The 27837-nt window shown below is 42.8% G+C and overlaps 1 protein-coding gene across 5 annotated transcripts in view; it reads right to left on the bottom strand.

The window, feature by feature from the left end:
- Positions 1 to 27590, bottom strand: part of CTDSPL (CTD small phosphatase like) — a 120619-nt gene extending 93029 nt beyond the window's left edge. For 4 of the 5 annotated variants that reach the window (XM_058729401.1, XM_058729398.1, XM_058729402.1 and 1 more), the window contains exon 1: positions 27385 to 27590. In XM_058729401.1, coding sequence (XP_058585384.1) covers positions 27385 to 27463 — 79 coding nt within the window. In that variant the 5' untranslated portion in view covers positions 27464 to 27590. Of the gene's footprint in view, positions 1 to 2997; positions 3986 to 27384 lie in introns of those variants that run through there. The other variant, XM_058729399.1, reaches the window with a different exon arrangement.
- Between the last annotated feature and the right edge of the window lie 247 nt (positions 27591 to 27837).

Raw genomic sequence — 27837 nt, 5'->3', positions numbered from 1 at the left:
GGCACCCGACTTCGGCTCAGGTCATGATCTCACAGTCCGTGAGTTCGAGCCCCGCGTCGGGCTCTGTGCTGACAGCTCAGAGCCTGGAGCCTGCTTCCAATTCTGTGTCTCCCTCTCTCTCTGACCTTCCCCTGTTCATGCTCTGTCTCTCTCTGTCTCAAAAATGAATAAACATTAAAAAAAATTAAAAAAAAAGACCAAATTATGTTAATATTGCCATTTCTTGGTTTCTCTATTTAGCCTTCATCTATTAATTTTGTTTTAACAGTTTAGGTTTTAGCTCTTTACATAATCTACCACATTCCCCCTTCCCTTACACTACTATGATAAAGAACTTTTCATTGAAAAGCCAAGGAGTTTACTCTGATTTTTTTTTTCCTAAGTACCATTTTCTTCCTTGGAGTCAACACTTCCTTTTTAATTTCATTTGTTTAATTTTCTATTCACTTTCATTCAAATTTTTCCGAACACCCTGCCTGAATTATCAGTATTATTTTCCAAATGGCCAAGTATGTCAGATAATCTGTGAATTCCAAAACAGCTAAACCCATTGTATACACATTGGTCTTCTCTGCATTGTTTTCCTGTGTTGGTTCCCCGCCTTCTGGATTCTGTTTCTCTCTCCTTTTTTATTTATTTCTTCATTTTGTTTATGTATTTGTTTTGGTTGTCTCACAGAAAAGGATCCCCAGGAAGCAAAATTTTGAGTCCTTGCAGATTTAAAAATGTCTTTGCTTTATTTTCACATTTGATTGAAAGTTCAGCTGAGTATAAAATTCTAGAACTTTTGTTGACTTTTATTTCATTGTCTTCTAGCTTCCAGTACTGACGTTAAGAACTCTGATACATTCTGATTTTCATTCATTTGTGACAGGTTTTCCCCTTCCAAAAGCCTTTATAATTCACTGTTTCTAGAGTTTTGAATGCTAATGATACTATGTATAGGTATGTGTAATTTCTTTTTCATTTGGTGTACTTTTTTAAGCTTTTATTTTTTTAAAGTCATCTCTACATCCAATATGGGGCTCAAACTTACAACTCTGAGATCAAGAGTCGCATGCTCTGTTTACTGAGAGAGCCAGCCAGGTGCCCCTCATTCCCTGCACATTTTAATCTAGAGCGCCTTGACTTGACCTTCAGTTCTGAAATTTCTCTTGTATTATTTCTTTGATAATTTCCTTCTCTCTGTGTTCTTTCTCCTTGAGATTCCTATTAGTCAGATATTAAAGCTCTTGGATGTGCCATTAAAATTTTTTATTTATTGGAGTGCCTGAGTGGCTCAGTCGCTTGGGCATCTGACTTTGTCTCAGGTCATGATCTCAATGCCCGTAGGTTCAAGCCCCGTGTTGAGCTCTCTGCTGTCAGCACAGAGCCTGCTTTGCATCCTCTATCTTCCTCGCTCTCTGCCCCTCCCCGACTAGGGTGCGCTTGCTCTCTCTCTCTAAACATAAACATTACAGTTTTGATTTATTATTTTCCCCCTATTTTCTCTCTATATCTTTTCATTTTACCTTCTGGAAACTCCCTGATTTTGTTTTCCAGTCTTTCTGTCATCCTTAAGTGTTTAAGTTAGTTATGTTTCTATGTTTCAACATCTTCTTCTTCTTCTCAAATATGCTCATTCAAATATGCTAATTCAATAAAAATTTTATTATGAGGGGCGCCTGGGTGGCTCAGTTGGTTGAGTGACCGACTTCGGCTCGTGTCATGATCTCACGGTTTGTGAGTTCGAGCCCCACGTCGGGCTCTGTGCTGACAGCTCGGAGCCTGGAGCCTGCTTCAGATTCTGTGTCTCCCTCTCTCTCTGCCCCTCCCCCACTTGTGCTCTGTCTCTGTCTCTCAAAAATGAATAAATGTAAAAAAAAAAAAATTTTTTTAAATTTTATTCTGAAAAATTTCAAACTGATTGGCATTCAAAATAATGCCTTACATACATGTACATGATGCTCAGTAAGACTGTACAGTCATCGCCCTTCCTCTACGGCATAGTGTGGTCCCTGTCTTGCGTGGGGGGTATCACGTGAATAAGTAAAAGTTACAGCTAGCTAAGGCCTCCTGGCTACTGCCTGCCACCCATCCATCAAGCTAGCTTTCTGATCCCCCACGCTGCTTGGACAGGCTGCAATAAAAAAAGAATATATTCATCTCAAATTCTGTTCTCATTTATAAATATTAAAAAATTATTTATCTTAAAAGACCCTGAGGCAAGATTGTGTATTTCAGTCCAACAAAGTTTTCCAGGACCTCATCCATTTCAGGGGCTCCTTCCATGGCAGCTTCCTGCTAAGGCAAATGGCAGGCTACCAAGTGCAGAGGCCGAGTGGAGGCTTTCAGCCTGACTTGGTTCAGAGCAGCCCCTTCTAGCAATCTCCCCATCCGTGGATCTAAAGACCCCAGGTTTGAGCATCATCTCCAAAAGGTAAGGGCAACAGATGAGCCATGCTGGCTCCTCCCAGGAGACGAGAATGATGCTTGTCCTAAAGATGGTTCCAGAAACAAACTGGCTTTCTGGTCTCTAGATGTTTGAGCCTTGTGTTGTGACAAACACCAAGCAGTCTATTTAAATCAGCCAGTCCTTTTTTCAAGAATATGACACAACTCAAACAGGGCAGTCCAAGAAGCATTTTGGTAGCACATGAGATCCTTGGTAGGTGCTCATAGACTAGCATCTCCCATCCCCAGAAAGAAATAAGCCATGGGAACCCGCTTTTTAGCACCCTTGTAGGGCTCTCCTATACGTGGAATCTGAAGTATGGCACCACTACATGTGAAGCACCAAGAAAGGTCAACTTGGCTCTATGACCGCAGCGAGGTGATGCTCTGGCAACCCCATCAGTTGAGTTTTTAACAGAAAAGTTTAAAGAACATATGATTTCAGAGAGTAATTCAGCTTTGTGTTACTTCAGAGACTGAGGCAATCCTACTTTTAGCTTAAAAACATTACCAAGGAGTGAGAAAACACTGGCAATATGGCTCATGAGAGAAAAAATTTCATACCTCCCATTGGTGTTAGCCTGATAGTAAATGTCGAGAGATGTCTTTCCTGCTGTCGAGCCAACATGTGCCATGATGGGCATGCGTGGATCTCCCGGACCCAAGCTTCATGAAGGTTTAGCTGCCGCCACGTCTGTCGGCTATCGCACCCCTCACTCCAGCACTAACACCTCTCTTAGAAGCACCCTCTCCCCCACCTCTGGCTCTGCTCATCTGCGTGGTTACAGGCTGTTATGTAACTGCCACTTATCAAGCACCAAAATGCGAAACCGCTGTGTATTTCTAAATTATGCAAGGCTTGCCCTTACTGCTAGGAAATACCTGGCATATCTGAATTGTCTTCAGAGGTCCGGGCAGCATTTTGAAGAGCTATTACCACGTTATTAGTCATTTCTCTGATGTGCGCTCAGGCAACAAGGAGGGCATTGATAACTCCTAGACTGATAACTGTGGAGAGCAGTGAGTCATGCCTTTAGAGCCTCATTATTCCAACACAGATTCCGGAGCCTTGTCCCAATCGCTACACAAAGTGCCTTTCCTCCTTGTCATACGGGCCCAGGGGTGCATGTGCTGGGATTTGGCGAGCTCTAGGTGCCTGTTTGGGTTTGGTTTACTTGGGTGTCCTGTGGCAGAGACGGCTGGCAGGCTGCAGAGGCCGGGCATCCACACTTCAGAAGGTGCTCAGAAACACCTTGGCAAGTGGGGTGTTTCCAACAAGAATTCCACTACGATCAATATTTTGCCAAGGTATGCCTAAAAGTATTTTGAAAAATAATTTGGCTCCCGGGGCCAAATGGCCAAGCATATTAAGGGAGGGCAGCAGCCGGGCCCCAGGCCAGTTGGAGCCTGAGAAGTTACACAGGTTACAGCACAGAGCTGATGGCTTATGCGTTCTGGATGGTAACATGGTTGTGGCTTAACTCAAACCTGCTCCTGACATGGGAGGCTTCAGGAAAGCTTAACAATGTTTACAGGGGCAATGTTAGGGAGCTCAAAAGAGAAAGACACAAACTGTTTTGCGAAGGGTGATCCAAGGATCATCTGGAGAGCTGTTTTCATTTGTTTGTTTGGTTGGTTGGTTTTGTTTTGTTTTGTTTTGTTTTAAGCAGATACTCAGGTCCTACTCCACACCAACTGAATCAGTTTCCCCCTACTGGGCTTAGAAGTCTGGATTTTTAGAAATCTCCCCAGCTAATTCTAACATATTGTGAAAATTGATAACCATTGCTTTGGGTCTCTGGGGCTCCACACCCAGGTATCAAAGAAAAGCTGTATTTTAAGAGCAAATTTCAATTCAACATGTAGTATTTAGGGCTGAGAATCAGGGTTCTGGGATCCGCTTTATTAACATCTTGCAGGTTGACTATGGGGATGTCTTTTGGCCTCTCTGAATCTTAGGCTCCTCATCAGTAATATCAGGGGACTAGGTTCCTCCCGGCTCTAAATCCTGTGCTCTCACCTCGGTGTACCGAAAGTATACTCAACACACCTAAGTGTTTACTGAAATGCAACTGATAAGTTCCTAAAAGGGGTGGTCAGATGAGTACCTGGAAGGCCAAACATCAGTCATTATGGGCTGGAGTAAGGCACCAGGCCTTCACATGGTGGTGGGGTTGGGGGGGAGTGGAACAGTATGGAAAGATGTGGTCATCCTTAACAGGCCAGGCATCATAGTGAGGGGACAGAGAACCAGATGTGAGGATGTGGGAAAGTGAGCTGGGAGGGAAATAAAGCATGTCTAAGAAAAGAGAAATATTCGGAAATGAGTGTGGGGAAATAAGATGGTTCCGTGTTAGAGACGCCCTTGAAAACCAGGGAGGGATGTAGTATATGATGGAACCTGCAAAGAGAAGCAACAATGGAAAGTGGTATTTGGGGAAGATGGCTGTGTTGGTTTATACACGGGAAGCGGGGGAGAGGGGCTGGGGAAGGCCCAGGGGCTCAGCCAGGGAGAGAGATTTATGACCCAGAGGACAAGCTTATTGTAGACATGATGTGGCCTTGACCTGGATTTACGGCAGTAGGAACAGGAGGGAAGAACATGTCAATGGGAAAAGCTCCAAGACCCTGGGATCTGGGTAGTTCTTACGGCTTTCTGTTTACTTGTTTTTGCTTTTTGCTTATCTGTAGTTGCTGTTCTCTCTGTAGTGAGCAGGTACCGCTCTGCGCTAAGAAACGTACAGTTCAGCATTTCCTCTGGGAATCCAGCAGCCAAAGCTCCACCCCTTTGCAGCTCAGACCTTCCTCCTGTCGGCTCACTTCTCTTTAGAACCCCCTCTCTCATACTGTTTGCCCACTCATCTGTACCCCTTTGTCCCTGCCCCGGATCCCTTTGCAAAGAGGCTTCTACAGAGCGTTTCTTCTCCTTTTCTGGCCCATTCCTCTTGTCAGCCTCCTTCCTGCACTGCAAACCTGGCTTCTCCCATCAGCCTTGAAGGTCTTCTGCCTTGAGACTTCTCCTGGCACCGAGGGTCCTGAGCTTTAGGAGGGCAAGTCAGTAAACTCCCTGCTCTCCTGCAGTGGCTCCAGACCAGGGCTTTCCCGCCTCTCTTCATTAAGCCTTCTCTGAGGAGTCAGCCTTCTTTCTATCCTTGAAACCAGAATTCCTGTCACCACCCTGAGAAAATGCTCCACCCATGAGGAAGACCACCGAAACTCCCAACATCACAACCCTGACCTTCCCAACTTCCACAACCATTCCTGATACTCCATGACCACCTAGCTGACCTTGTGTCCCCTGGAACATGTCATACTCTGAAACCCCACAATGACCAGGAACACCTGTCCTCTGGCTTTTTGGATCTCCATATTCCAACTCAATATCCAGTCCTTCCTTAGTACTCTTTCTAATTCATGTTCCTCCCAAGCGTCCTAGATTCCAAAGCAATTATTTAAATTGCCCTCATCACTACCCTGAATTCTGTCATCCTCCAAAGCTCTGCTAAGCGTGCTGTGCTGCCCTATAACCTGGCACCAATTGTGCATTCTGCTAGAGAAAACCTGCCCAGCCATACCACTGGGCCCTTTCAAAAGTTTCATCAGGCCCCCAGTCTGATCTGCTGCCCACACCCCACATCCCCCTCCTCTTGTCTCAAGACCTCATTCTACTCTCGTTCCCCACTCTTGGCAAATGGCCTTACCTCCGATTTCACTAAGAAGTCGGCAGCCATGAGTTGTGAATGTTCGTATCTCCCTTCTTTTTGGCTCTGAACTTCTCTGTATCTCCAATCATCTTTCCCTCCCTTTTGGGAAGAAATGCTGTCCTGCTCCTTTAAGGCTAACTTCTGTGTCTGAGTCCAGGCCCTCCTGTCTTTCTAAGGGATTTACTCAATTGACTGTCCCCTCTTTCTTATAGTTTCAAGCTTTCCTTCCTTCCTGGCTATTCTCCATCAGGCAAGAAAAATGCTTTGACACTCCCCTCCCCAACCACCCTCTCATCTTGTGACTGCCAAGCTTGTCAGAAAGTTTTGCTATTTTTGTAGAAATGATGCATGTTCATGCAAACATTTTAAACAATACAGAAAAGCAAAAAGAAATTTGGTGACTATACTTCCAAATTATTTTCTTTGGATACATTCACATAGAGAAGTATGTATTTAACACAGAAGAGGGTACACTCTACATGCTCTTCTGTGATTTGCTTTTTGTAACCAACAGTATGTCTCTGGTACTTTTCCATGTCAATATCCTAACTTTTGTGACTGGCAAAAATGATTCTAGTGAATGTAATTAACGTAATTACTTCCCTGTCCCCTATTGATTGGTTTCCAGGTGTTTTTTGTTTGCTTGTTTGTTTTTTGCTGTTATGGATAACACTGTGGTGAATATTTTTGCATTTGCGAAATTATTTATGGCAAGTTCCTTTTAATTAATCTATTTAAAAAAAATTTTTTAATGCTTATTTATTATTGAGACACAGAGCGTGAGCAGGGGAGGGGCAGAGAGAGGGGGAGATAGAATCCAAAGCAGGCTCCAGGCTCTGAGCCATCAGCACAGAGCCTGACGCGGGGCTCAAACTCACAAACTGCAAGATCATGACCTGAGCCGAAGTCGGACGCTTAACCGACTGAGCCACCCATGCGTCCCTATTAAAAATTTTTTTAATGTTTATTTATTTTTGAGAGGGAGACAGAACATGAGTGGGGGAGGGGCAGACAGAGAGGGAGACACAGAATCTGAAGCAGGCTCCAGGCTCCAAGCTGTCAACACAGAGGCCAACACGGGGCTCGAACTCATGAACCATGAGATCATGACCTGAGCGAAAATTGGACACCTTAACCGACTGAGCCACCCAGGCAACCCGGCAAATTCCTTTTTAAAAGGGTTGTTACATAGGGGCACCTGGGTAGCTCAGTTAAGCGATGGACTCTTGATTTTGGCTGGAGTCATGATCTCCTGGTTCATAGGATTGAGCCCTGTGTTGGGCTCTGAGCTGACAGTGTAGAGCCTGTGCGGGATTCTCTCTCTTTCTCTCTCTGCCTCTCCCCCACTCATACTCATATGTGCACACACTCTCTCTCTCTCTCAAAAATAAACAAACAGTAAACAAACAAATAAATAAATGGTTTGTTGGATAAAATATACTCACATTTCGTTTGATATACACTGCAAAACAGTCTTCCAGAAAGATGGTACTAATTTCAATTCCCATCAATAGTTGTCATTTCCCTAAACCCTTCTGAACTCTGGGTTTTGTTCATTTTTAAAAGTTTTACCTAATATCAAGAATGAAAAAGAGTACAGCATTATAGATTCTACAGACATTAAAAAGAGAACCGTTTGGGGGCACCTGGGTAGTTCAGCTGGTTAAGCATCTTGCTCTTAATTTCAGCTCAGGTCATGATCTCACAGCCCACACTGGGTTCTGCGCTGGGCAGGGAGCCTGCTTAAGGTTCTCTCTCTCCCTCTCCTTCTGCCCCTCCTCTGCTCTTTCTCTTGCTTTCTCTCTCTAAAACATCAACAAAAACAACATCATCAACAAAACAACAACAACAACATCAACAAAAAGAGGGCAGTTTGAACAACTTTCACAACTTTTATTATTTTGAAAATGTAGATAAATGGACATATTCCTAGGAAAAAGAAACTTGCTCCAACTTATATGAGAATAAATAGGATATATGAAGAGCCCTGTACCTTTTAAGTAAATTAAATCTACATTAAAAAACCTTTCCACAAAGGAACTCCAGGCCTCAAAGGGCTTCACCAAGGTATTCTACTAAATATTTAAAGAAGAAATAAAACTAACCTTACACAAATTCTCCCAGAGAATAAAATTCTCCAATCTGCTTTTTAAGGCCAGCATGACCTTGATACCAAAACCTCACAAGGACATTTAAAGAAAAGAAAACCACAGGTCAATCTCTCTCGGACATGATGATAAAGTTACAGGCACTATTAACACTACAGTGGTTTATCGCCAGTTATCTTCATAACTGAGAAGAATGCTAAATTTTAGTTAGGGGTCAATGAAAATTAACAAGTAATATCTTCCGCTAACCAAGTTGATGGGACTCCCTGAACTCTACTCACGGACCAGTTGGGAGTGGACTCCAGGTGAAAAACCCTTGCACTGAAAATCCAGTGCTGGAGGCAGCCCGGACGACTAGGGCACAAGAGCTCCAGTCCAAATGGTGATGCATCAGTTCAAAGCCTTAGTGAGGGCCTCTGTGCGAGGGATGCCACAGGTCTTCAAACGCTTTTTCAGTTGATTTCTTTTAAGATGACTCCTTTTGATTTTGCATTTCACACATCTCTTTGTTCTCCTTCCAATATGATTTTCCTTCGCTTAATATAAAGGACTTGACTGAACCTTTCAGTTCCTTTATTCCCAAAATAAATTCCCACGATAATGGGGTAGAATTGGCAAATCAAGCAAATCCTCCCTTTGATGATACCAAGACTATTTGACTACACGTTTGTAAATAGGATGGTTTAAACCAACATAGACTTTTGTGGCCAGCACTCCACACAAAGCCAACCTGACTCCAGACCAAGTACTCACGACACCCTTTGGAAGGTCACCTGAGAGAAACATAATAGGACTGGGGTATGACCTGGCTCCAATCTGCGTATCTGGCACAGCCTGAGTTAGCAATGAGATCACTTGAACCCCTTCTGGAAAGCTCAATGACCAAGTTTTTTGGGTATCTTCCTGAACACTCTCCTATTGGGAAAAGAACCAACTAAGTTCAGTAACTGCCTTGTTACCACTTCCTTTGAATTTATCTCTATGTAAAGGAGGCACTACTTTTCAAAATTTATGTTAATACTCAGAGTCCAGGATTAACATTATTAATTATGAAATATTTAAACAGAAGTGCAAGGAATAAAGATAACAGACAACTATATATTAGGCTACCCACCACCCAGCTCTAGCACATCTTAAAATCTTGCTTAAAATCTTGTCTCAAGAAAATAATTCATAAAAACAAACAAACAAAAACAAAAAATGTTCAACACGCACCCAGAATTAATTATATAGCCATCCCTGATTCCACTCCCTTTTCTCCCTGTTGGAAAATAACCACTACTGAGGCACCTGGGTGGCTGTCGTGATCTCACAGTTCGTGAGTTCCAGCCCCACATCAGACTCTCCGCTGTCAGCTCAGAGCCTGGAAACTGCTTCAGATGCTCTGTCCCCCTCTTTCTCTGCCCCTCCCCCCCTCAAAAATAAACATTAAAAAAAAGGAAATAACCACTGGTATGAATTTGTCATTCATCATTCCTACGGACGTTTCTGTAGTTTTGTTATATATGCATATATCCACACACTATACAAAAACTGTTTTTGCCTGTTTTCACATTTATTTATGGCATCACACTGTAGCTGTTATTAGGGGGTTTGCTTTTTCATTCAATGTTACATTTTAAAATTAGCCATGTTAGTGGCTCTGGTTTATTCCCTTTAATTGCCTGATATGATTTCATTGTTTGAGCATGCTTCCATTTATTTACCTAAGATTTTGTTTCTTTTTTTTTTTTTTTTTTTTTTTTTAATTTTTTTTTCAACGTTTTTTATTTATTTTTGGGACAGAGAGAGAGACAGAGCATGAACGGGGGAGGGGCAGAGAGAGAGGGAGACACAGAATCGGAAACAGGCTCCAGGCTCCGAGCCATCAGCCCAGAGCCCGACGCGGGGCTCGAACTCACGGACCGCGAGATCGTGACCTGGCTGAAGTCGGACGCTTAACCGACTGCGCCACCCAGGCGCCCCTAAGATTTTGTTTCTATAAGATCTCTTCTAACTAGATCTCAGCCCAGCTCCTCAAAAGCATCCACCTAAAAAGAATCAAGCAGGCCTATAAGAATTTGCTTCCTGGAACACCTGGCTGGCTAAGTCAGTAAAGCATGCAACTCTTGATCTTGGCGTTGCGAGTTCAAGCCTCATGGTGGCCATAGAGCTTACTTTAAAAAGCAGAAAACAATTAGTTTCGTTTCGTTTCTTACAGTTTCTAGAAAATGAACACCAAGTTTAAGGGAGAACAAGTACTGTTCTGGTGATGCTGCTAAGCTGAATCATTAGCAGGTGAGGGCAGCAGTATATTATTTTACTAGAATAACTCTAAGGTGTAATTAAGCATTCTTCCCTAGCTGTGAAACAGCCAAATCTAATTCTTTGGCCAAATCAGAGGGCCTACAAGTCACTAAAACCTTTTGACAAACTCCTTTCTGTCTCAAACAGTTCACATGGTTTCTGTGGTTTGCTGCTAAGAACTCTGACCAATACCATGGGATTGACGCATCTTTAAGAGCCTTCTTAGCACTCTTTCCTTCCAAAAGCACCTCAAAACTCCACTTTTATTTAATCACACACCTAGAAAGAGTGTAAATGATAAGAGTGAAACCTATCACTTTCAGAATTTTAGAGATGAAAGCTGTTGGACTCTGGGCCCTTACCTTCTCTCACTTCTAACTGTTCACAGTATACAAGTGAATATGAATCGGGTGAAGAGTTAACAGTAAGACTCAAGGACACAGAATTTGTTATATAAATAACAAAGCACAAATTGTAAGAAAATGTGGCCTGTCAACTTGGGTGAGCCCTAGAATTTATCCTGTTAAAAATGTTGCCTCTGGCAGAAGCAAAAAGAAGCATCTTTTGGAAAAATATGGTTGCTGTCTTTCAAGATGTAAATCTTTTGAGCTTACCATATTCTCCAAAGATTTCCTACATTTCCTTTTAACGGAGTCAGACGGACTACATTTAACTCCTGGCTCTACTATTTGGTAGGTCTATACCTACATCATACAGGCAAGTTACTTAACCTCTCTGAGACTCTGTTTCCACGGACATAAAATAGGGATTATGGGGGCACCTGGTGGGGGTGGCTCAGTCAGTCAAGTGTCCGACTTTTGATTCAGACTCAGGTCATGATCTCATGGTTGTGAGATTGAGCTCCGTGCGCTGAGCTTGAAGACTGCTTGGGATTCTTTCTCTCCCTTTCTCTCTGCCCCTCCCCCGCTGCCTCACTCTCTACCTCTCTCAAAATAAATACATAAACATCTTTTTAAAATAAAATAAAATAGGGATTATTATACCTCCATCTAAAGGTTGTTCGAGGATGAAGTAAGATACGCATGCAAAGTACTTGGCATACAGTAGGCATAAAATAAATAGTAGCTTCCATGGCACTTTGCATAGCCTCTTTTTAGAACATTATGTTTGAGCACCTCAAATATATGGGCAGGTCTCACCCATCTGTGCATTCCAAGTACCAGGTATGGGTGAATACCACAGAAGGTGCTAAATAAATGCTTCTGAATAAATGAATTATAAATAATAAGAAGTGTTTATTACATATTTATGTACTTTGATATGCAATACATATATGGGTATATACATATATTATACTGTTTAATCCTCATAATAATCCTAGGAAGTGTTAACTACTATGGAATCAAGGCTCAGAGAGGTTAATTAAGTTGTCAAAGTTCACACAACTCATAAGTGATGGAGCTAGAATTCAAACGCAAGCCTATGCCTTTAAAAAAATTTTTTTTAACGTTTATTTATTTTTGAGACAGAGAGAGATAGAGCATGAACGGGGGAAGGTCACAGAGAGAGGGAGACACAGAATCCGAAACAGGCTCCAAGACTCTGAGCTGTCAGCATAGAGCCCAACGTGGGGCTCGAACTCACGGACCGCGAGATCGTGACCTGAGCGGAAGTCAGACGCCCAACTGACTGAGCCACCCAGGCGCCCCAAGCCTATGCCTTTAAATATTACACTCTATTTACTGCATCCTGCTCAGGCAGTACAAGAAGGTGTCAAGACAAAGTAACACGTGAGCTGGATCTTAGAGGACGACTAAGAATCCATCAGGCACATAAGGAAAAAGGCATCTCAGTAAGGTGAACCAGCACATACACAATGGAGCGAAAAAGAAAAGCATGTTAGTTCATGACGGTGTAGAAGAGAAGTCCCTGGACAGGAGACTGTAAAGGTGGTCTAGGGTCAGTCCATGAAGGGCTTACAGGTTATACAACATCATGTTCTTCTCTTGGGGCCAATGGGGAATCACTGAGAAATAGCTTTAAGCAGGCAGCAGCATGATCAGAGCTGTGCTTCAGAAATTCACCTCCAGCAGCCTCACAGAGGAAGAACTGGAATGAGAGCCCAGACAGGGGGTAGGAAGATAGAAAAGGAGATTAGCCATTTGCCCAGGCTTTCCCATCTCTGAGGCTCTGATCATCGCTATACTATTTTCTAAGTGACATCTTAACATTAGCGGCCAGCACAACTGTGATCTCTATCCAAACTGGGTCACACTTCCTGGATGAGGATTTCTTTCTCAGGAAAGTTTCACCTGTTTACTTACCTGGGGGCAACAGAAATGAAGCTACCCAGCTAATGAGCTGGCTTTGCCCTTTTGTTTCAAGCAGTGTCAGCACTTCCTTCCCCCTCCCTGCCGACACATGGGGACAGCCTGAAAGGTATCCCTCACACCCTCCAGAGCCCAGGCCCTCTCTGCAGAGCTGGGGTTTCAGCACATTTCTCTCTCCTGGTGCTTTTCTATTCCTTTGTTCTCTCAGACTCCATCAAGATAGTCACTATTTTTATACTATTGTATAACGATGGGAGGCTGTCTTTGAAACTCAAATGCTTGTTTATCTTCTCTCGTACTTTTGTATTAGGTCTCTCCATAAGGATGCTCAAGATGAAAAGAAATTCTCAGCGCCGATTTTAAATCTGCAAAAAAGATATACCGTACAAAATCTGTTTGGGCAAGTTCCTAAAAAAAGAGTGGAGGAAGTCATAGGTTTTGTCTTTTAGAGCCCCCCACCTCCTCACTGCAAAATGCAGAGTAAATCTTTCCTGCCAGATTGTAAAATGTCTTGGTCTTCTCTTCCGCTTAAATCATGACCAAAAATTTACTTCTGAGGGAGGACTGGTACTATATTAAGCTTAACACCACTTCACATTAAGGAAGCGATCAAAATTTAAGGAGTACAGTATCCAGAAATAGACCCACATATATACAGTCAATTGGTTTTTACTAAAGGTTCAGCAATACAATCGAGAAAGAGTGCTCTGTTCAATAAATGAGGCGGAAACAATTGCCACATCCATATGCAAACAAATAAACTTCAATTTCTGCTCTTCAGAAGACATCAACATCTCATACCCATTAGGGTAGCTGCTATCAAAAAGACAGAGAATAACAAGTATTGGCAAGGATGTGGAAAACTTGGAATCCTCTTTTTTTTTAATTAAAAAAATCTTTTTCAATGTTTATTTATTTTTGAGAGAGAGAGAGAACACGAGCAAGGGAGGGGTAGAGGGAGAGGGAGGCACAGAATCTGAGAATCAGAGCAGGCTCCAGGCTCTGAGCTGACAGCACAGAGCCCAATGCAGGGCTCAAACCCACGAACCATGAGATCATGCCCCGAGTCGAAGTCGGACCTTAACCAGCTGAGCCACCCAGGCACCCCAATTTGGAATCCTTATATACCTGATGGGAATGTAAAATGGTGTAGCTGCTATGGAATCAAAAAATTAAATATACAATTACTATATGAGGGGCCCCTGGGTGGCTCAGCTGATTAAGCATCCAACTCTTGATCTGGGCTCAGGTCATGATCTCACGGTTCATTAGATCGAGCCCCGCATCGAGCTCTGCGCTGACGGTGCAGGGCCTGCTTGGGATTCTCTCTCCTTCTCTCTCTCTCTCTCTCTGGCTCTCCCCTGCTTATACCCTTTCCCTGTCTCTTTCAAAGATAAATAAATAAATATTTAAAAAAAGAGAATCATCATGTGATGCAGCAGTTCCACTCCTGGGTATATACCCATTCGCAATGGCTAAAACACGAAAGCAACCTAGTGTCCACTGACAAATGAATAAATGAGCAAAACGTGGGATATTTTATATATGGCATATACATAAGTGTACACAGTATGTATGATATGTATACACTATATATATAATATATATACAATACAGTCGACCCCTGAAAAACATAGGTTTGAACTGTATGGGCCCACTTATATGTGGATTTTTTACAGTATAGTAATGTATATGTACTTTCTCTTACGATTTTCTCAAAAATATTTTCTTTTTGGGGCGCCTGGGTGGCTCAGCGTGTTGAGCATCCGACTTCGGCTCGGGTCATGATCTCACAGTTCGCGAGTCTGAGCCCCATGTCGGGCTCTGTGCTGAGAGCTCAGAGCCTGGAGCCTACTTCGGATTCTGTGTCTCCCTCTCTCTTTGCCTGCTCATGCTGTCACTCTCTCTCAAAAATAAATAAACATTAAAAAAAATTTTTTAAAAGAGAACTGCTAAGATTGAAAAAAATTTTCTTTTCTCTAGCCTACTTTTTTGTAAGAATAGAGTACATAATATATAACATACCAAATATGTGTTAACTAAAGGTTCATGTTATCAGTAAGCCTTGCTGCCAACAGCAGGGTATTAGCAGTTTCAGCTGTTGTGAAGGCAAAAGTTACACACGGGTTTCCAAAAGCGTCAGGGGATCAGTGCCCCTAACCTCGGAGTTATTCAAGGGTCAACTGTATATATGATGGAATATTATTCAGCCTTAAAAAGGAAGGAAATTCTAACAGATGCTACGACATGGATCAACCTTGAGGACATTAAAGCAAGTGAAATAACCCAGTCATTAAAAGACAAATACCTCTGGATTCCACTTCTATGAGGTAGCTAGGATAGTCAAAATCAGAAACAGAAAGTAGAATGGTAACTGCAGGGGCTAGGGAGAGGGGGAAAGGAGAGTTACTGCTCAAAGGGGAGAGAGTTTCAGTTTTACAAGATGAAAAGAGTTCTGGAAATGGATGGTGGTGATAGTTACATAACAGTGTGAACGTACTTAATGCCACTGAATTGTACACTTCAAAATGGTTAAGATGGTAAAATTTATGTTGTCTGTATTTCACTACAATTTAAAAAGTTGGAAAATAAAAGAAGTTGCTTAGAGAATGAAAGGACAAACCAAAGACTGAGAGGAAATACTTGCAAAACATATCCAACAAGAAAAGTGTATCCGGAATATACAAAGAACCTTCTCATTCAATAAGAAGAAATCAAACAGTCCGATTTTTAAAAAATGGGCAAGAATTTGAACAGACAACTAACCACAGACTTCATCTAAATGGCAAGCAAGCACATAAAAGGAATCTCAGCACTGACAGTTGTTAGGGAAATACAAATTAAAACCATGACAATAGATAGATACCTGCTACAATGGCTAAAATAGAAAACTGATGGTACCAAGGACCGACAGGGATGCAGAGCACTTGGAACTGTCACACACTGCTGATGGAAATGCAAGATAGTACCGCCACGTTGGAAAGTAGTTTGGCAGGTTTTTTTTTTTAAGCGAAACATACACTTTTAAATTGCGATGTTTCCATACAACTGAACGCTACCCAGCAATAAATGTGAGCGAACCGCTAGCACATGCAGCCATCTGGATGAGTTTCAAAAGCATCAGGTTAAGTGAAAGAAGCCAAACTCAAAGAGCTACATATTGCAGGACTCCATTTAGTATATGACATTCCAGAAAAGGCAAAAAACAATAGAGAAGAGAACAGATTATTGTCGGAGGCTGAGTGTAGAGGGAGAACAGCTGCAATGGGGCACAGGGAGTATTTTGACACCAATGTTAATATCCTCCATCTTGACTGGGGGGCTGGTTATATAGCTGCCTGAGTTTGTCAACACAGAAACTGGGAACCTTGGCTTAGGCCAAAAAGAGAGTGATTCTTCTTGTCTGCACATTTATCTCGATACAAAATCAAACTCAAAAAAATTCAAAAGGAGAAGTCAGGCCTTCGGCAATGATACAGGGTGTGCTATGGAGTAGAAACATTAATGCTCACCAATAACTGTTTAAATATCTGAGTTAAAAATAAATAAATAAATAAATAAATAAATAAATATCTGACAGAGTTATTAATAAGCTACTCAAGCTGCACACTGTTTGATGACTGCTATGAAATGTATCCGTTCTAGCCAAAACCCAAATGAACGTGTTTCTTCAAAAAGGGGAAAGAAAATATGGCTCTGACTGAAGTCTATGGAATTAAGGTCGATGGTTTCTGACTTGAACATAAGTGAGCCAAATACTTAGAACAAATTTAATGACATTGTAAGCATGAAAGCTTAATCTTGATCAGACTGCAGAAGGAGGTTTTAGGTACAATGTAAAGTACAGTATAAATTCTTATTGGAATACTGACTTCTGGTACTGAAAGGCTATGTTTCATTCAAGCCATGTTGACAAGGTGGTACAGTTTGTTCTTCAAGAGACCCTAAAAACATTTAAAGCCTGGGTTAAATACTAACTATGAAAAGTACGAACACTATTGGGCATCAGGTGCTAAGCCACTTCTCTTCAGTTTTTAAAGCGCTTTTAAGTACCAAGATTTTAAAACATTCTGGCAAAGAGCCTTAATACAAATCATAATTACAAAGAAACCTTTCAGTTTTTAAATTGAAGCAGCTACTCAGAATCAAAATGAGCTATTACTTAGGTGATTACATAATCCTTAGCATCCATAAAGACCAGTGTTTATTATTCCCTGCTTTCAGAGAACTATGCCACCAGTGTTTTCAGTCCTGATCCCCAATACAAAAATGTCCACATCCCGACCCAGTGCTCCATTATGCAGAGCCATAAAAGCAAATATTTGCTTAATTTTATTTTAAATTTAGCACTGAATATGCATCCTCACTTTGTGAAGATAGGAGGATATATGTGAAAAGATTAAAGGAAAGAAAACTATTTAAAGAAAGTAGACTTTAAACAGAAAGATAAGTCATTAAAAATACTAAACTCTCAATGTCTGATCAATCAAGATCTAGAAAATAAATTTGAAGGTATATATTATGCCTTTAATATTACCCAAGAGACTCCTTACATTCCCTGACCTTGGCATCATACGTTACTGACAAAGCAAGTGAAAAAAACATATATTAAAACTATATACGTACATTTAAGTCTAGAATCATTGGTCGCCAGAGTATATCCTGACTTCTGCCGGTTCCTGGCTGAAAAGACCCAGTGAATCTACTTGCAACATGTATCCTACTTCCCCTACCCTCCACATCAGTAAAAGAGACCAAGGCCTTTTCCTCACTTCTGGGTATATATCCAAAGGAAACAAAATCACTATCTCAAAGAGACACCTGCCCTCCCTACCCCCATGTTCACTGCAGCATTATTCACTTAGAAACAATCTAAGTGTCCATCAATAGAGGAATGGATAAAGACCAGGTGTATGCCTATACAATGGAATGTTACGCGGCCATAAGAAAGAAGGAAATCCTGCCCTTTGTAACAACAGGGATGGATCTTGAGGGCATTATACCGAGTGAAATAAGTCAGACAGACAAAAATAATAAATACTGTGTGATCTCACTTGTACGTGGAATCTAAAAAAACCAAATTCACAGAAAAAGCGATCAGATTTGTGGTTGCCAGAGGCAGGGAGTGGGGGAGGGGGACTGGGTGAAGTGATCATAAAGTACAAACTTGTAAACTTCCAGCTGTAAGATAAATAAGCATCAGAGATGTAACATACAACATGACGACTACAGTCAACACTGCTGTAGGGTATATTTCAAAGTTGCTACGAGAGTAAATCCCAAAAGTTCCTATCATAAGAACAAAAAAGGTGGTTTTTCTGTTTTGTAACTATACAAGGTGAAGGATGCACCCTAAACTTACTGGAGTAATCATTTCACAACATGTATGTACGTCAAATTATCACGCTGTACAACTTAAGTTTAAATAGTGTTGTATGTCAATCATATCTTAATAAAACTGGAAGACAGATAAGTAGGTAAGTAAACACATACGAACATACACCTATGTCGGAATTAAACTCGAAGCTCTGTGGTCCCTCCTGAAAACCCAGTCCGTTCCAAATGGGGTTCCTCTCCAACCTGGACGTGCCAGTCAAGTACGGTCTGGGACAAGTTCCTGAAGCTCTAAAACCTCCTTCCAGAGCCGTCAGGCTGGAAGCAGACTTTTCCAGTCACTGGCCAGCAAGCCACGTGTGGTGGTCATGAGTGCTAAATCCAGAGATGAGCTCCTTTGTGTTTATCCTATGAAGACATTTCTATTGACTTAAATTGATGCTTTCTTGCTTGAGAAATAAAATGAAAGACAGAAGTTTAAACATGCTTGCCAAGCAAATGGAATATTAGATCAAAAATATATTTAAATCAGGATACTATGAACTCTGATAAAAAATTCTGGTGTTAAGACCAAAGCTTATGGAAGCATTTTTTTAAGGTTGTTTGAACAACAATTGTCACTGAAGCCCTACTGATCTAGCCTTGATTTCCCACTGAATTAATTATCATTTTCTTTTTAGGGGGCAATCAAGATTCTCAAAGCACTAAGTCACTTTGACTTTTACATTGATCATAAGCACAATGTTGAAATAAACCTTGAAAATGACAACTTTCCAACTCCAGTCTTCCTTAAAACACTTAATTTGGATCGGTCTAAAAGTCAATCAGGGGACTTCTGCTTTCAGGAACATGGAGTAGACATACTTCTGGTTCTTTCCATTAAGTATAACTAAAAACCCTAGGCACTGTTTATAAAGTAAACATAAGAAGATTCTGAAAGGTGGAAGAAGACAGACCAGCTAGGGGCTCTGAAACTTAAAATAACATTGCAATGATCTCTGGGGTTTCTTTTTCTAGCAGCCCAGACTTAGCTGAAGAAGGTGGTAAGGTGAACACCAACAGTTGCAGACGGGAATTCCCTCCAAAGACTACTCTTTATAACTAAGGGACCAGGAAAGGGATAGTCTGGCAACACACAAAACTTTCAGACAACAACTGCTCTACAGCAGCCAATCACCACACACACACACACACACACACACACACACACACACACACACACACCTCCTCACCCGTGCCAGCAAAACTGGCTGAGTACCTAGAATTCCACCCTCATCAGGGTGTTAGGAGGCCAGGGTAGTGTCCGAGAAGGCCAAGTAGGGAGCAGGAACTTCCAAACCTGACAACTGGTAAAGAGTTCCCCTGTCTCCCAGAGGTGTCAGTGGAGACCATGTGGCCAGCCTGGACTTCCATCCCTACCTAGAAGTAAGGAAGCCCTCCTCCCACTGGAGCGGTGCCAGAGGAGGCACAGGAGGAGGCAGGGGAAAGTTTCCCAGCACCCAGTGGCATGAGACCACTCCGAATGCAGTTCAGTAGAGACCATGTGGGAGCTGAAAACTCCCTCCCTCCACAGCAGCGTGTCAAAAGAGGCCAAGTAGAGATCCTGGACTTCTACATCTATCTGGCATAATGAGACAGTGCCCTCCCCTCCGTTCTCTGCTGGAGCAGTTTCAGAGAAAACCAAATAAAGCAGAAGGTTTAAATAAGATCCAGAGACTCATAACATAGTATGAAAATGTCAAGATTTCAATTGTAATTCACTTACATCAAGAACTAGAAATTCTCAAATTGAATGAAAAACGACAATCAATAGATGCCAACACCAAGATGACAGAGATGTCATACTTCTCTGACAAAGATTTTAAAGCAGCTATGAGGGGTACCTGGGTGGCCCAGTTGCTTAAGCATCTGACTTGATTTGGGCTGGAAATCAAGAGCCTGCTTGGGATTCTCTCTCCCTCTTTCTCTCTCTCTGCTCCTCCCCTGCTTGAGTTCTCTCTCTCTCTCCCCCTCTCTCTCTCTCAAAATAAATTAAAAAAAAAAAAGAAAAAAATAAAGCAGCTATCATAAAAACAATTAGGAGCACTTTAAAACAAATGAGGAAAATAAAAAGCTTCAGCAAAGAAATAGAAAGTCTCAGGAGAGAAATACAAGATAGAAAGAAAAACTAAATGGAAGATTTAGAACCAAAAAATACAAAAATTGAAATAAAAAGCTCAGTGGATGGGAGATACACAGCAGCATGGAGGGAACTAGGAACAAATAAAAAAGCTTGAAGACAGGACAACAGAAATTATCCAATCTGAACCAACAGAGAGAAACGAAAAAAGAATAGTTAGCATTGATAAGCCCATGGACTATAACAAAGGATTTTAATATTTGTGTCATTAGAGTCCCAGAAGGAGAAGAGACATGGCAGTGTTGAAAAAGCATTTCAGGAAATAATAGCTGAAAACGTCCCAAATTTGGCAAGAGACACACTCTACAAATTCGAGAAGCTGAGGAAATTCCAAACAGGGTAAACCCAAAGAAATCCACACCAAGACATATCATAACTAAACTTCTGAAAACTAAAGATGATACAGCCGCTTTGGAAGGCAGTTTGGCAGTTTCTTACGTAACTAAAAATATTCCTACCACACTAGACGGCAATGGTGCTCCTTGCTATTTACCCAGATGAGTTGAAAACTTGTGTCTACAGGAAAACCTGTACCCAGATGTTTATAGCAGCTTTATTCACAACTGCTGAAACGTGGAAGCAACTGAGAGGTTCTTTAGTAGGTGAATGGACACACTACAGTGCATGCATACAATGGAATACTATTCAGTACTAGAAAAAAAATGAGCCAGGAAGAAACAGAGGAAGTTTAAATGCACATTACTGAGTGAAAGAAGCCAATCTGAAAAGGCTACATACTGTATGATTTCCAACTATGTAATATTCTGGAAAAGGCAAAACTAGGGAGACAGTAAAAAGATCAGTGGTTGCCAGGGGCTGCAGGAAGGGAGGAATGAATAAATAGAACAGGGAGGATTTTAAGGGCAGGGAAACGATTCTGTATGACATTACAATGGTAGATACATGTCCCTACACATTTGTCAAAACCCACAGAATGTAAGACACCAAGAGTGTGCCATAATGTGAACTGTGGGCTTCAGGTGATAATAATGTGTCAATGCAGGGGAGGTTGTGCATGTGTGGGGTCAGTGTCACATGGGAACTCTAATTTCTGTTCAATTTTGCCATGAACCTGAAACTGCTCTAAAAAAATAAAGTCTATTTTTAAAAAATACATTGAACTGAGTGAAAATGAAAATGTAGCATCAGAATTTGTGGGACATTGCAAAAGTAGTGTTAAGAGAAAAATTTGTAGCACTAAATGCATACATTAGAAAAGAAGAAAAGTCTCAAATCAATCTAAGCTCCCTTTCGAGAACGAAGAAAAAAAGAGCAAAATAAACTCACATCGAGCAAAAGGAAGGAAATAATAAAAGAACAGAAATCACTGAAGTTGAAGACATAAAAGCATAGAGAAAATTAATGAATCAAAGACCCGATTCTTTGTAAAGATCAAGAGAACGGAGAAATCTATAGCAAGAATGACAAAAATTACCAATATCAGGAATGAAAGAGTATATCACTTCAAACCCTACAGGAACCAGATAATATGAGAATAATATTATGAACAACTCTACACATAAGTTTGACAACTTATATGAAATAGTCAAATCTTGAAAAAAAAAAAGCAACTATAACTTAGCCAACGTGAAAGAGATTATTTGAATAGCTCTATAACTGTTAAGGAAATTAAATTTGTAATTAAAAACTCTCCCCCAAAGAAATCTCCAGACCCAGATGATTTCACTGGAGACTTAACACCTATTCTGCATAATCTCTTCCAGAAAAAAGAAGAGAGGACACTTCCCAATTTATTTTGTGAAGTTGACACCAAAACAGATAAAGACGTTGCAAAAAAAAGGAACTACAGACAAATATCACTCATGAATACAGATGTAAAAACTCTTAACAATATCCATCAATGTAATCTACCACATTAGCAGACTAAAGACAAAACTCACAGGACGGTATCAGTTGATGCAAAAAAATTACACAACAAAATAACATCCTTTTAAAATTTTTTTTTAAAGTTTATTTATTTTGAAAGAGTGCATGGGAGGGCTCTGCACTGTCACTGAGGAGCCCGATGTAGGGCTCAAATCCACGAATGAACCAGGAGATCATGACCTGATCCAAACGAAATCGAGTGTCAGACATTTAACAGACTGAGCTACCCAGGTACTACCCAAAAATAATAACATCCATTCTTGCTAAAAGCTTTCAGAAAAATAGGAATACAGGGAAACTTCCTCAACCTGATAAAGACATCAAAAAAAAAAAACAAAAAACAAAACCCTACAGCTGACATTATATTTAATGGTAAAGGACCGAATGGTTTCCCACTGGGAAGGTTGTCCAATCTCCCACATATTATTCAACACTCTAGTGAGTGTGATAAAGCAAGAAAAAGAAAAGCATACAAATCAGAAATGAAGAAATATAAATGTTCTTATTTGATATGTTTGTGTAAAAAACTGCAAGAAATCTACAAAGCCTCTTACAACTAATAAGTGAGCTCAGCAAGGTCACAGGATATGAGACAAACATACAAAAATCGATTCTATTTCTATACAGCAATGCACACTTGGACCAAAATTAAAAGTACAATATGATCACTTAAAACAAGCTAGAGAAACATTTAAGTGTTAGTCTAACAAAACATCAACAGGACTTGTATGCTGAAAACTATACAACTCTGATGAAAGAATCAAAGAATGTCTAAATAAGCACAGAAACATAACGTGTTCATGGATTAGAAGACTCAACATAGTAAAGATGTCAGTTCTCCCCAAATTTATATACAAGTTAAATTCAATTCCTATCAAAATCTCAGCAAGATCTTTTGTAGATACAGACCAGGTTATTGTAAAATGCATATAGAAAAACAACAGAACTAGAACAGCTAAAATAATTTTTGAAAAAGAACAAAAAATTGGAGAAATCAGTCCATCCTATTTCAAGACTTACTACATAGCTATGGTGGATCAGTGAACAAGAGACCCTACACAGGGGGGACTGGGTGGCTGTCAGTTGAGTGTCTGACTTTGGCTCCGGTCATGATCTCACAGTTGGTGGGTTTGAGCCCCAGGTCCGGCTCTGTGCTAACAGCTCAGAGTCTGGAGCCTGCTTCAGATTCTGTCTCCCTCTCTCTCTGCCCCTCCCCTGCTTGCGTTCTGTGTCTCTATCTCAAAAATAAATAAAAATTTTAAAAAATTTTTAAAAAAGAGATCTACACTAATATGCTGAACTGATTTTTGACAGAGGTACAAAGGAAATTCAAAAGAGGAAGGATAGCCTTTCCAACAATTTATGTCTAATTGCTTCAACAGCAAAAAACTGAACCTAAATTTCTCATCTTATAAAACAGTGAACTCAGAATGGATTTTTTGCTACTGCAAGCAATGTACCCATCAGTGAAAATTCCTGTACGTGTTTCTTTGATCACATATGAGGGCACTGCTCCAGGAGAAACACCCAGAAGTAGAACTACAAGTTTGAAGATACGGCCAACGTGGCTGATTGGCTGAACCAACACTTTGTTCCCACCTATTTCTAATCATCTCCTGCCTCCCATAACAAAGGCTGGAAAAGCTGGAAGCTCATTCTGCTTGCAGCTAGGGGTGGCCATGTGACCCAGTTCTTGCTAAATAAACATCGGCAAAGTTTGCTGACCAGTCCTCAAACGTTTTTGCTTTCCAGGTAAAAGGGACAGACATGACTGTCGCGGTTTCCTGCGCTGAAGGTGGCTGTGGTGTTTGGAGGGGTGGCAGCTACGTTACAACAAGAACAGAAGCCAAGAGAATCATGGTGATGTCAGGCCTGGTACCAAGGAGTTGCTGAACCAAAGCCAGCAGGAGCTTACGTCCAGACTGTTAGCTGTGTGGGAATAAAGTCCTATTGGTTTGCGCCATAGGCTAAGCCCAGTTGTCTGTTACTTGCAGCCAGAAAGGTTCCTAAACAATTCAGTGCTAAATTATCCTCTACAAAGTCTGTATTGATTGTATTCTCCGACAAAAGTCTGTAAGAGTATCCATTTCCCAAAACTTTTATTTAGTCTGAATGTTGTCATTTAAGTGCTTAACCGAACTGATGCATGCAACTATGTCACATGAAGTAGAGCATCACTTCATACATTTATGGGACAGATTGGCTCTTCTATGCTAGGACTTCCCTGTTCATGAGCTTGTCCACTTTTCCACCGTACTAACCCTTCTTATTGATTTGTAAGAGTAAATGTCTAGACAGCAAAGCAGGCTGAGTTGAACTAACAGGGAAATCTGTCTCTGCATCTTTATACTGTCAACCAAATCAAACACAGCTAAGAACTAAATCTTCCCTGACAGGCCAGGCTGTTGGTGGCAATCGTGACAGTCGTCTCCAAGGAGTGCACCACCACGTGGCAATGTGTCAAGGAGTAATTCAACTCGTGCAAAACACCAGAGCCAACGCTGAGTATTTATGTATTATTATTCTTTTTACAAATCCATACCTAAAGAAAGGTTTAACATACATCATCTCATTTAACCCTCCTATCAAACACAAAAGCAGTCATTACTATTCCTGTTTTACAGAATAAATGATAAAGTAAACTTTTTTAAAACCCACAGTGTGTCTCTTTCCTCCCACAAAATCTTACAACATTCCAGGCCCCACCAATAAAAACAAAGTGGTTAAGTGTTTACCTAAAATTAAAATTATGTAAAATATATTGTGCCCATCTAAACAGATCAACATGCTTAAGCTAGAAACATCGCCGAACCTATTTAGTGATGTACGAGTATGAAGAAACTGTTCCAAATTTTGGCTCTGAAGTTTATTGCCATGTCGTAACTGACCAATTTTTTTCCATTTTTTAAAAGTGAAAAACTGAATCAAGTATTATTTAATGTTTCGGCAAGAAGAATCTACTGGCTAGCTACCCCACCCCCGAGCAGCCAGTATTGGCCTAATCAGATAACAATCAGCCAGCCAGACACTAGAAAACAAACAAAATAAGCTGTTAAAGATAATAAAAGACCGCCATGAAAAGTAACGTAAACAGGTTGAATAGAATAAGCACCATCCTTGACGATTTGTGTGTGGCTTGGATTTTGGATAGATTGACTCTAAAAAGCCTAGCAGCTAGAGGAAGAGAGAGTGTTGGGGAGGACCCCACTCCTAGACTCAGGTTGGGGGCGGCAGGAGGGCTAAGGTCCTGACAAATATTTCCCTGCTTTATGCCACACCTCTCTTCATAACAGCTGTGGATTCTCGCTCTGGCAAAGCATCACGCAAAGCACTCGATCCAGAGTAGGTGAGAAGCAGAGGCACCAAACCACCTTCGTGCCTCCCACTAAACCTTCGATGAGAGGACACACCCGGCCCAGGGCCCACAGGCCAGGGCTCCAACTGACAGTCCTGATGGCAGAAAGGTCAGAACAAGTGTTGCCCACTTGGGCCCAAAGAGACATACAGATGGACCTGAAGCACCCTCTTCGCTTAGTTTTGCAGCTAGTTTGTTAGGCACAGAAAAATGCCTGGGGGAGTTTGATTTCTAATTCCGCATGAAAGAAAACACGTCTGCAGACACATAATGTTCCTGGTTTACGAAAGTGCAAATGGGTTGACAAATCCCCAATCTGGGGGTCCCTCTGGTGGTTTCTTGCCTTTTCTGATGGGCCTGCCCAGTGGTCCCTGCTTGGAAAGAGACAGGGGCTTGTCTCCTCCCACCTTCACCCCACTTCCTCAGATGGGCTGCACCCCTTACCCCGCTGGCACAGCAAGGGTCGTAACACATGGAAAGAAATCTGATTCTTTCCCAGAGTTGGCAGTAGCCAGACTAGGCTGGGTGGGGGGAGGGTGTCCTTGTGGGCTGCTCCTGACATCAGTCTAGGTGTTTGGGGGGCGCACAGCAGGAAGAGAGGGAGGCAGGCTTTAGTCACCAAAACAGACCAAGCCAGATTCCTTGGCCCTTCAAAGACCTCAGGACAACTCACTAGAGGGACAATAAGCAGGGCACATAAGAAAGGGGGACATCAAGTCTCAGAGGGGGGCAGAGGCACAAAGAAAAAGAACGAGGAGGAGACAAAAGTGGGTGATGGGGTCAAATGTGCTAAAACCAAACCAGGCATTGCAGCACAGAGAGAAGGGACACACCCGGCACCCTAAGGGCTCTCTGAGTCTGTGTTAGAGGTCGGCCCTAAAAGGGCCCAGGGAGCATCAGACCAAGCAGACACTCCCAACAGGCTGTTGTCACTGAGACCAGAAGTCGAAAAAGGGGGAATGGCTTAGGCAATGCCTCCCCCCCGCCCTTGCCTCCCCAGCACTTGCACAACCAACTAAAACACCCAGGCACACGGCCTCACTGGTGCACACATATGGCACAGACAGGCCACAGCCTTCGCGTGAGTGCACAAACACACACAACCTTCCAGTTCATGGACACAGTGTATTCAACCTGCCAGCTGGTGGTGTAGGCACACCATGCACACACACAAACTCCCGTCAGTAGGGAACACACACACAACCTCTCTGCAGGCTCACGCTCATGCACACACACACACATACTTACTCCACAACCTCTTGGCTACATACAAACCTGCACATAAGGTACATACAGAACCTCATGGCCTGGCAGGAGAACACGCACTCACAACCTCTGCGAGAGGTGCACACACACACACACACACACACCCCTACAATCTCAGTTGGCGTGTCCGCGCGCACACACGTTTAAGTGCACACACACGCACTCACAACCTATCAGGTGCACAGCATCCTCCGCACCTCTCTGGTAGACGCACACACCCTGAACCACCTCTCTGTCTCATGCACACACAAAACCCAAAGGGCACAAGCACTCACAACCTGCCAGCAACACACACACACACACACGCACACACACGCTCACAACTTCTCCGTTGGTGGAGCGCAAACCTAAACTCGCAGCGCGTCAGGGTCACCGCCACCCGCTCACAGCCTCGCCTGCGGGCTCACCCCCACACCCACGCACCCTGCTGCGCGGGCGCACCCCTCCCCCAGGCCCGTGCGGGCGCGCGGCAGCCAACTCTTGCGGCGCGGGGAGTGCGCCCGCCCCCCGCCCGCGCCCGCCCACCCGCGCCCCTGCTCACCTTTCTCGCCCGCGCCCCGCGCGCGGCCCTCGTCCTCCTTGGGGTTGGTCACCTGGGTGATGATGGCCGGGCCGTCCATGGGTGCGCGGCGCGGCGTCCGCCCGCCGGCCCGGCCCCCCGCAAGCCAGGCGCGCGGGGGCGCGGCGCGGGGGGCGCGCGGGGCCGCGGGCCGGGGGGGCGCTCGCCGCCGCCGCCTGGGCGCGCCCGCCGCCCGGCCCCGCGCTCAGGGAGAGGCGGCTCGGGCCCGCGCCCCAGCTCCCGCCGCCGCCGCCGCCGCCGCCGCCGCCGCCGCCGCCGCTGGGCTCGAGCGGCCGCCGCCTCGTCACCATGAACCCCGGAGCCGCGCCCGGGAGAGCCGCGCACGGGGAGGCGGAGCGGGAGGCCCGGCGCCGCGGGAAGCGGGAGCGGCCGAGGGGGAAGGAGCGAGCGCCGAGCGAGGGCGGGAGGGCGGGC

The sequence above is a fragment of the Neofelis nebulosa genome, chromosome 5, assembly GCF_028018385.1.
Source record: "Neofelis nebulosa isolate mNeoNeb1 chromosome 5, mNeoNeb1.pri, whole genome shotgun sequence".
Classification (NCBI taxonomy): Eukaryota; Metazoa; Chordata; class Mammalia; order Carnivora; family Felidae; genus Neofelis; species Neofelis nebulosa.
This window is presented reverse-complemented; position numbering and strand designations above follow the sequence as displayed.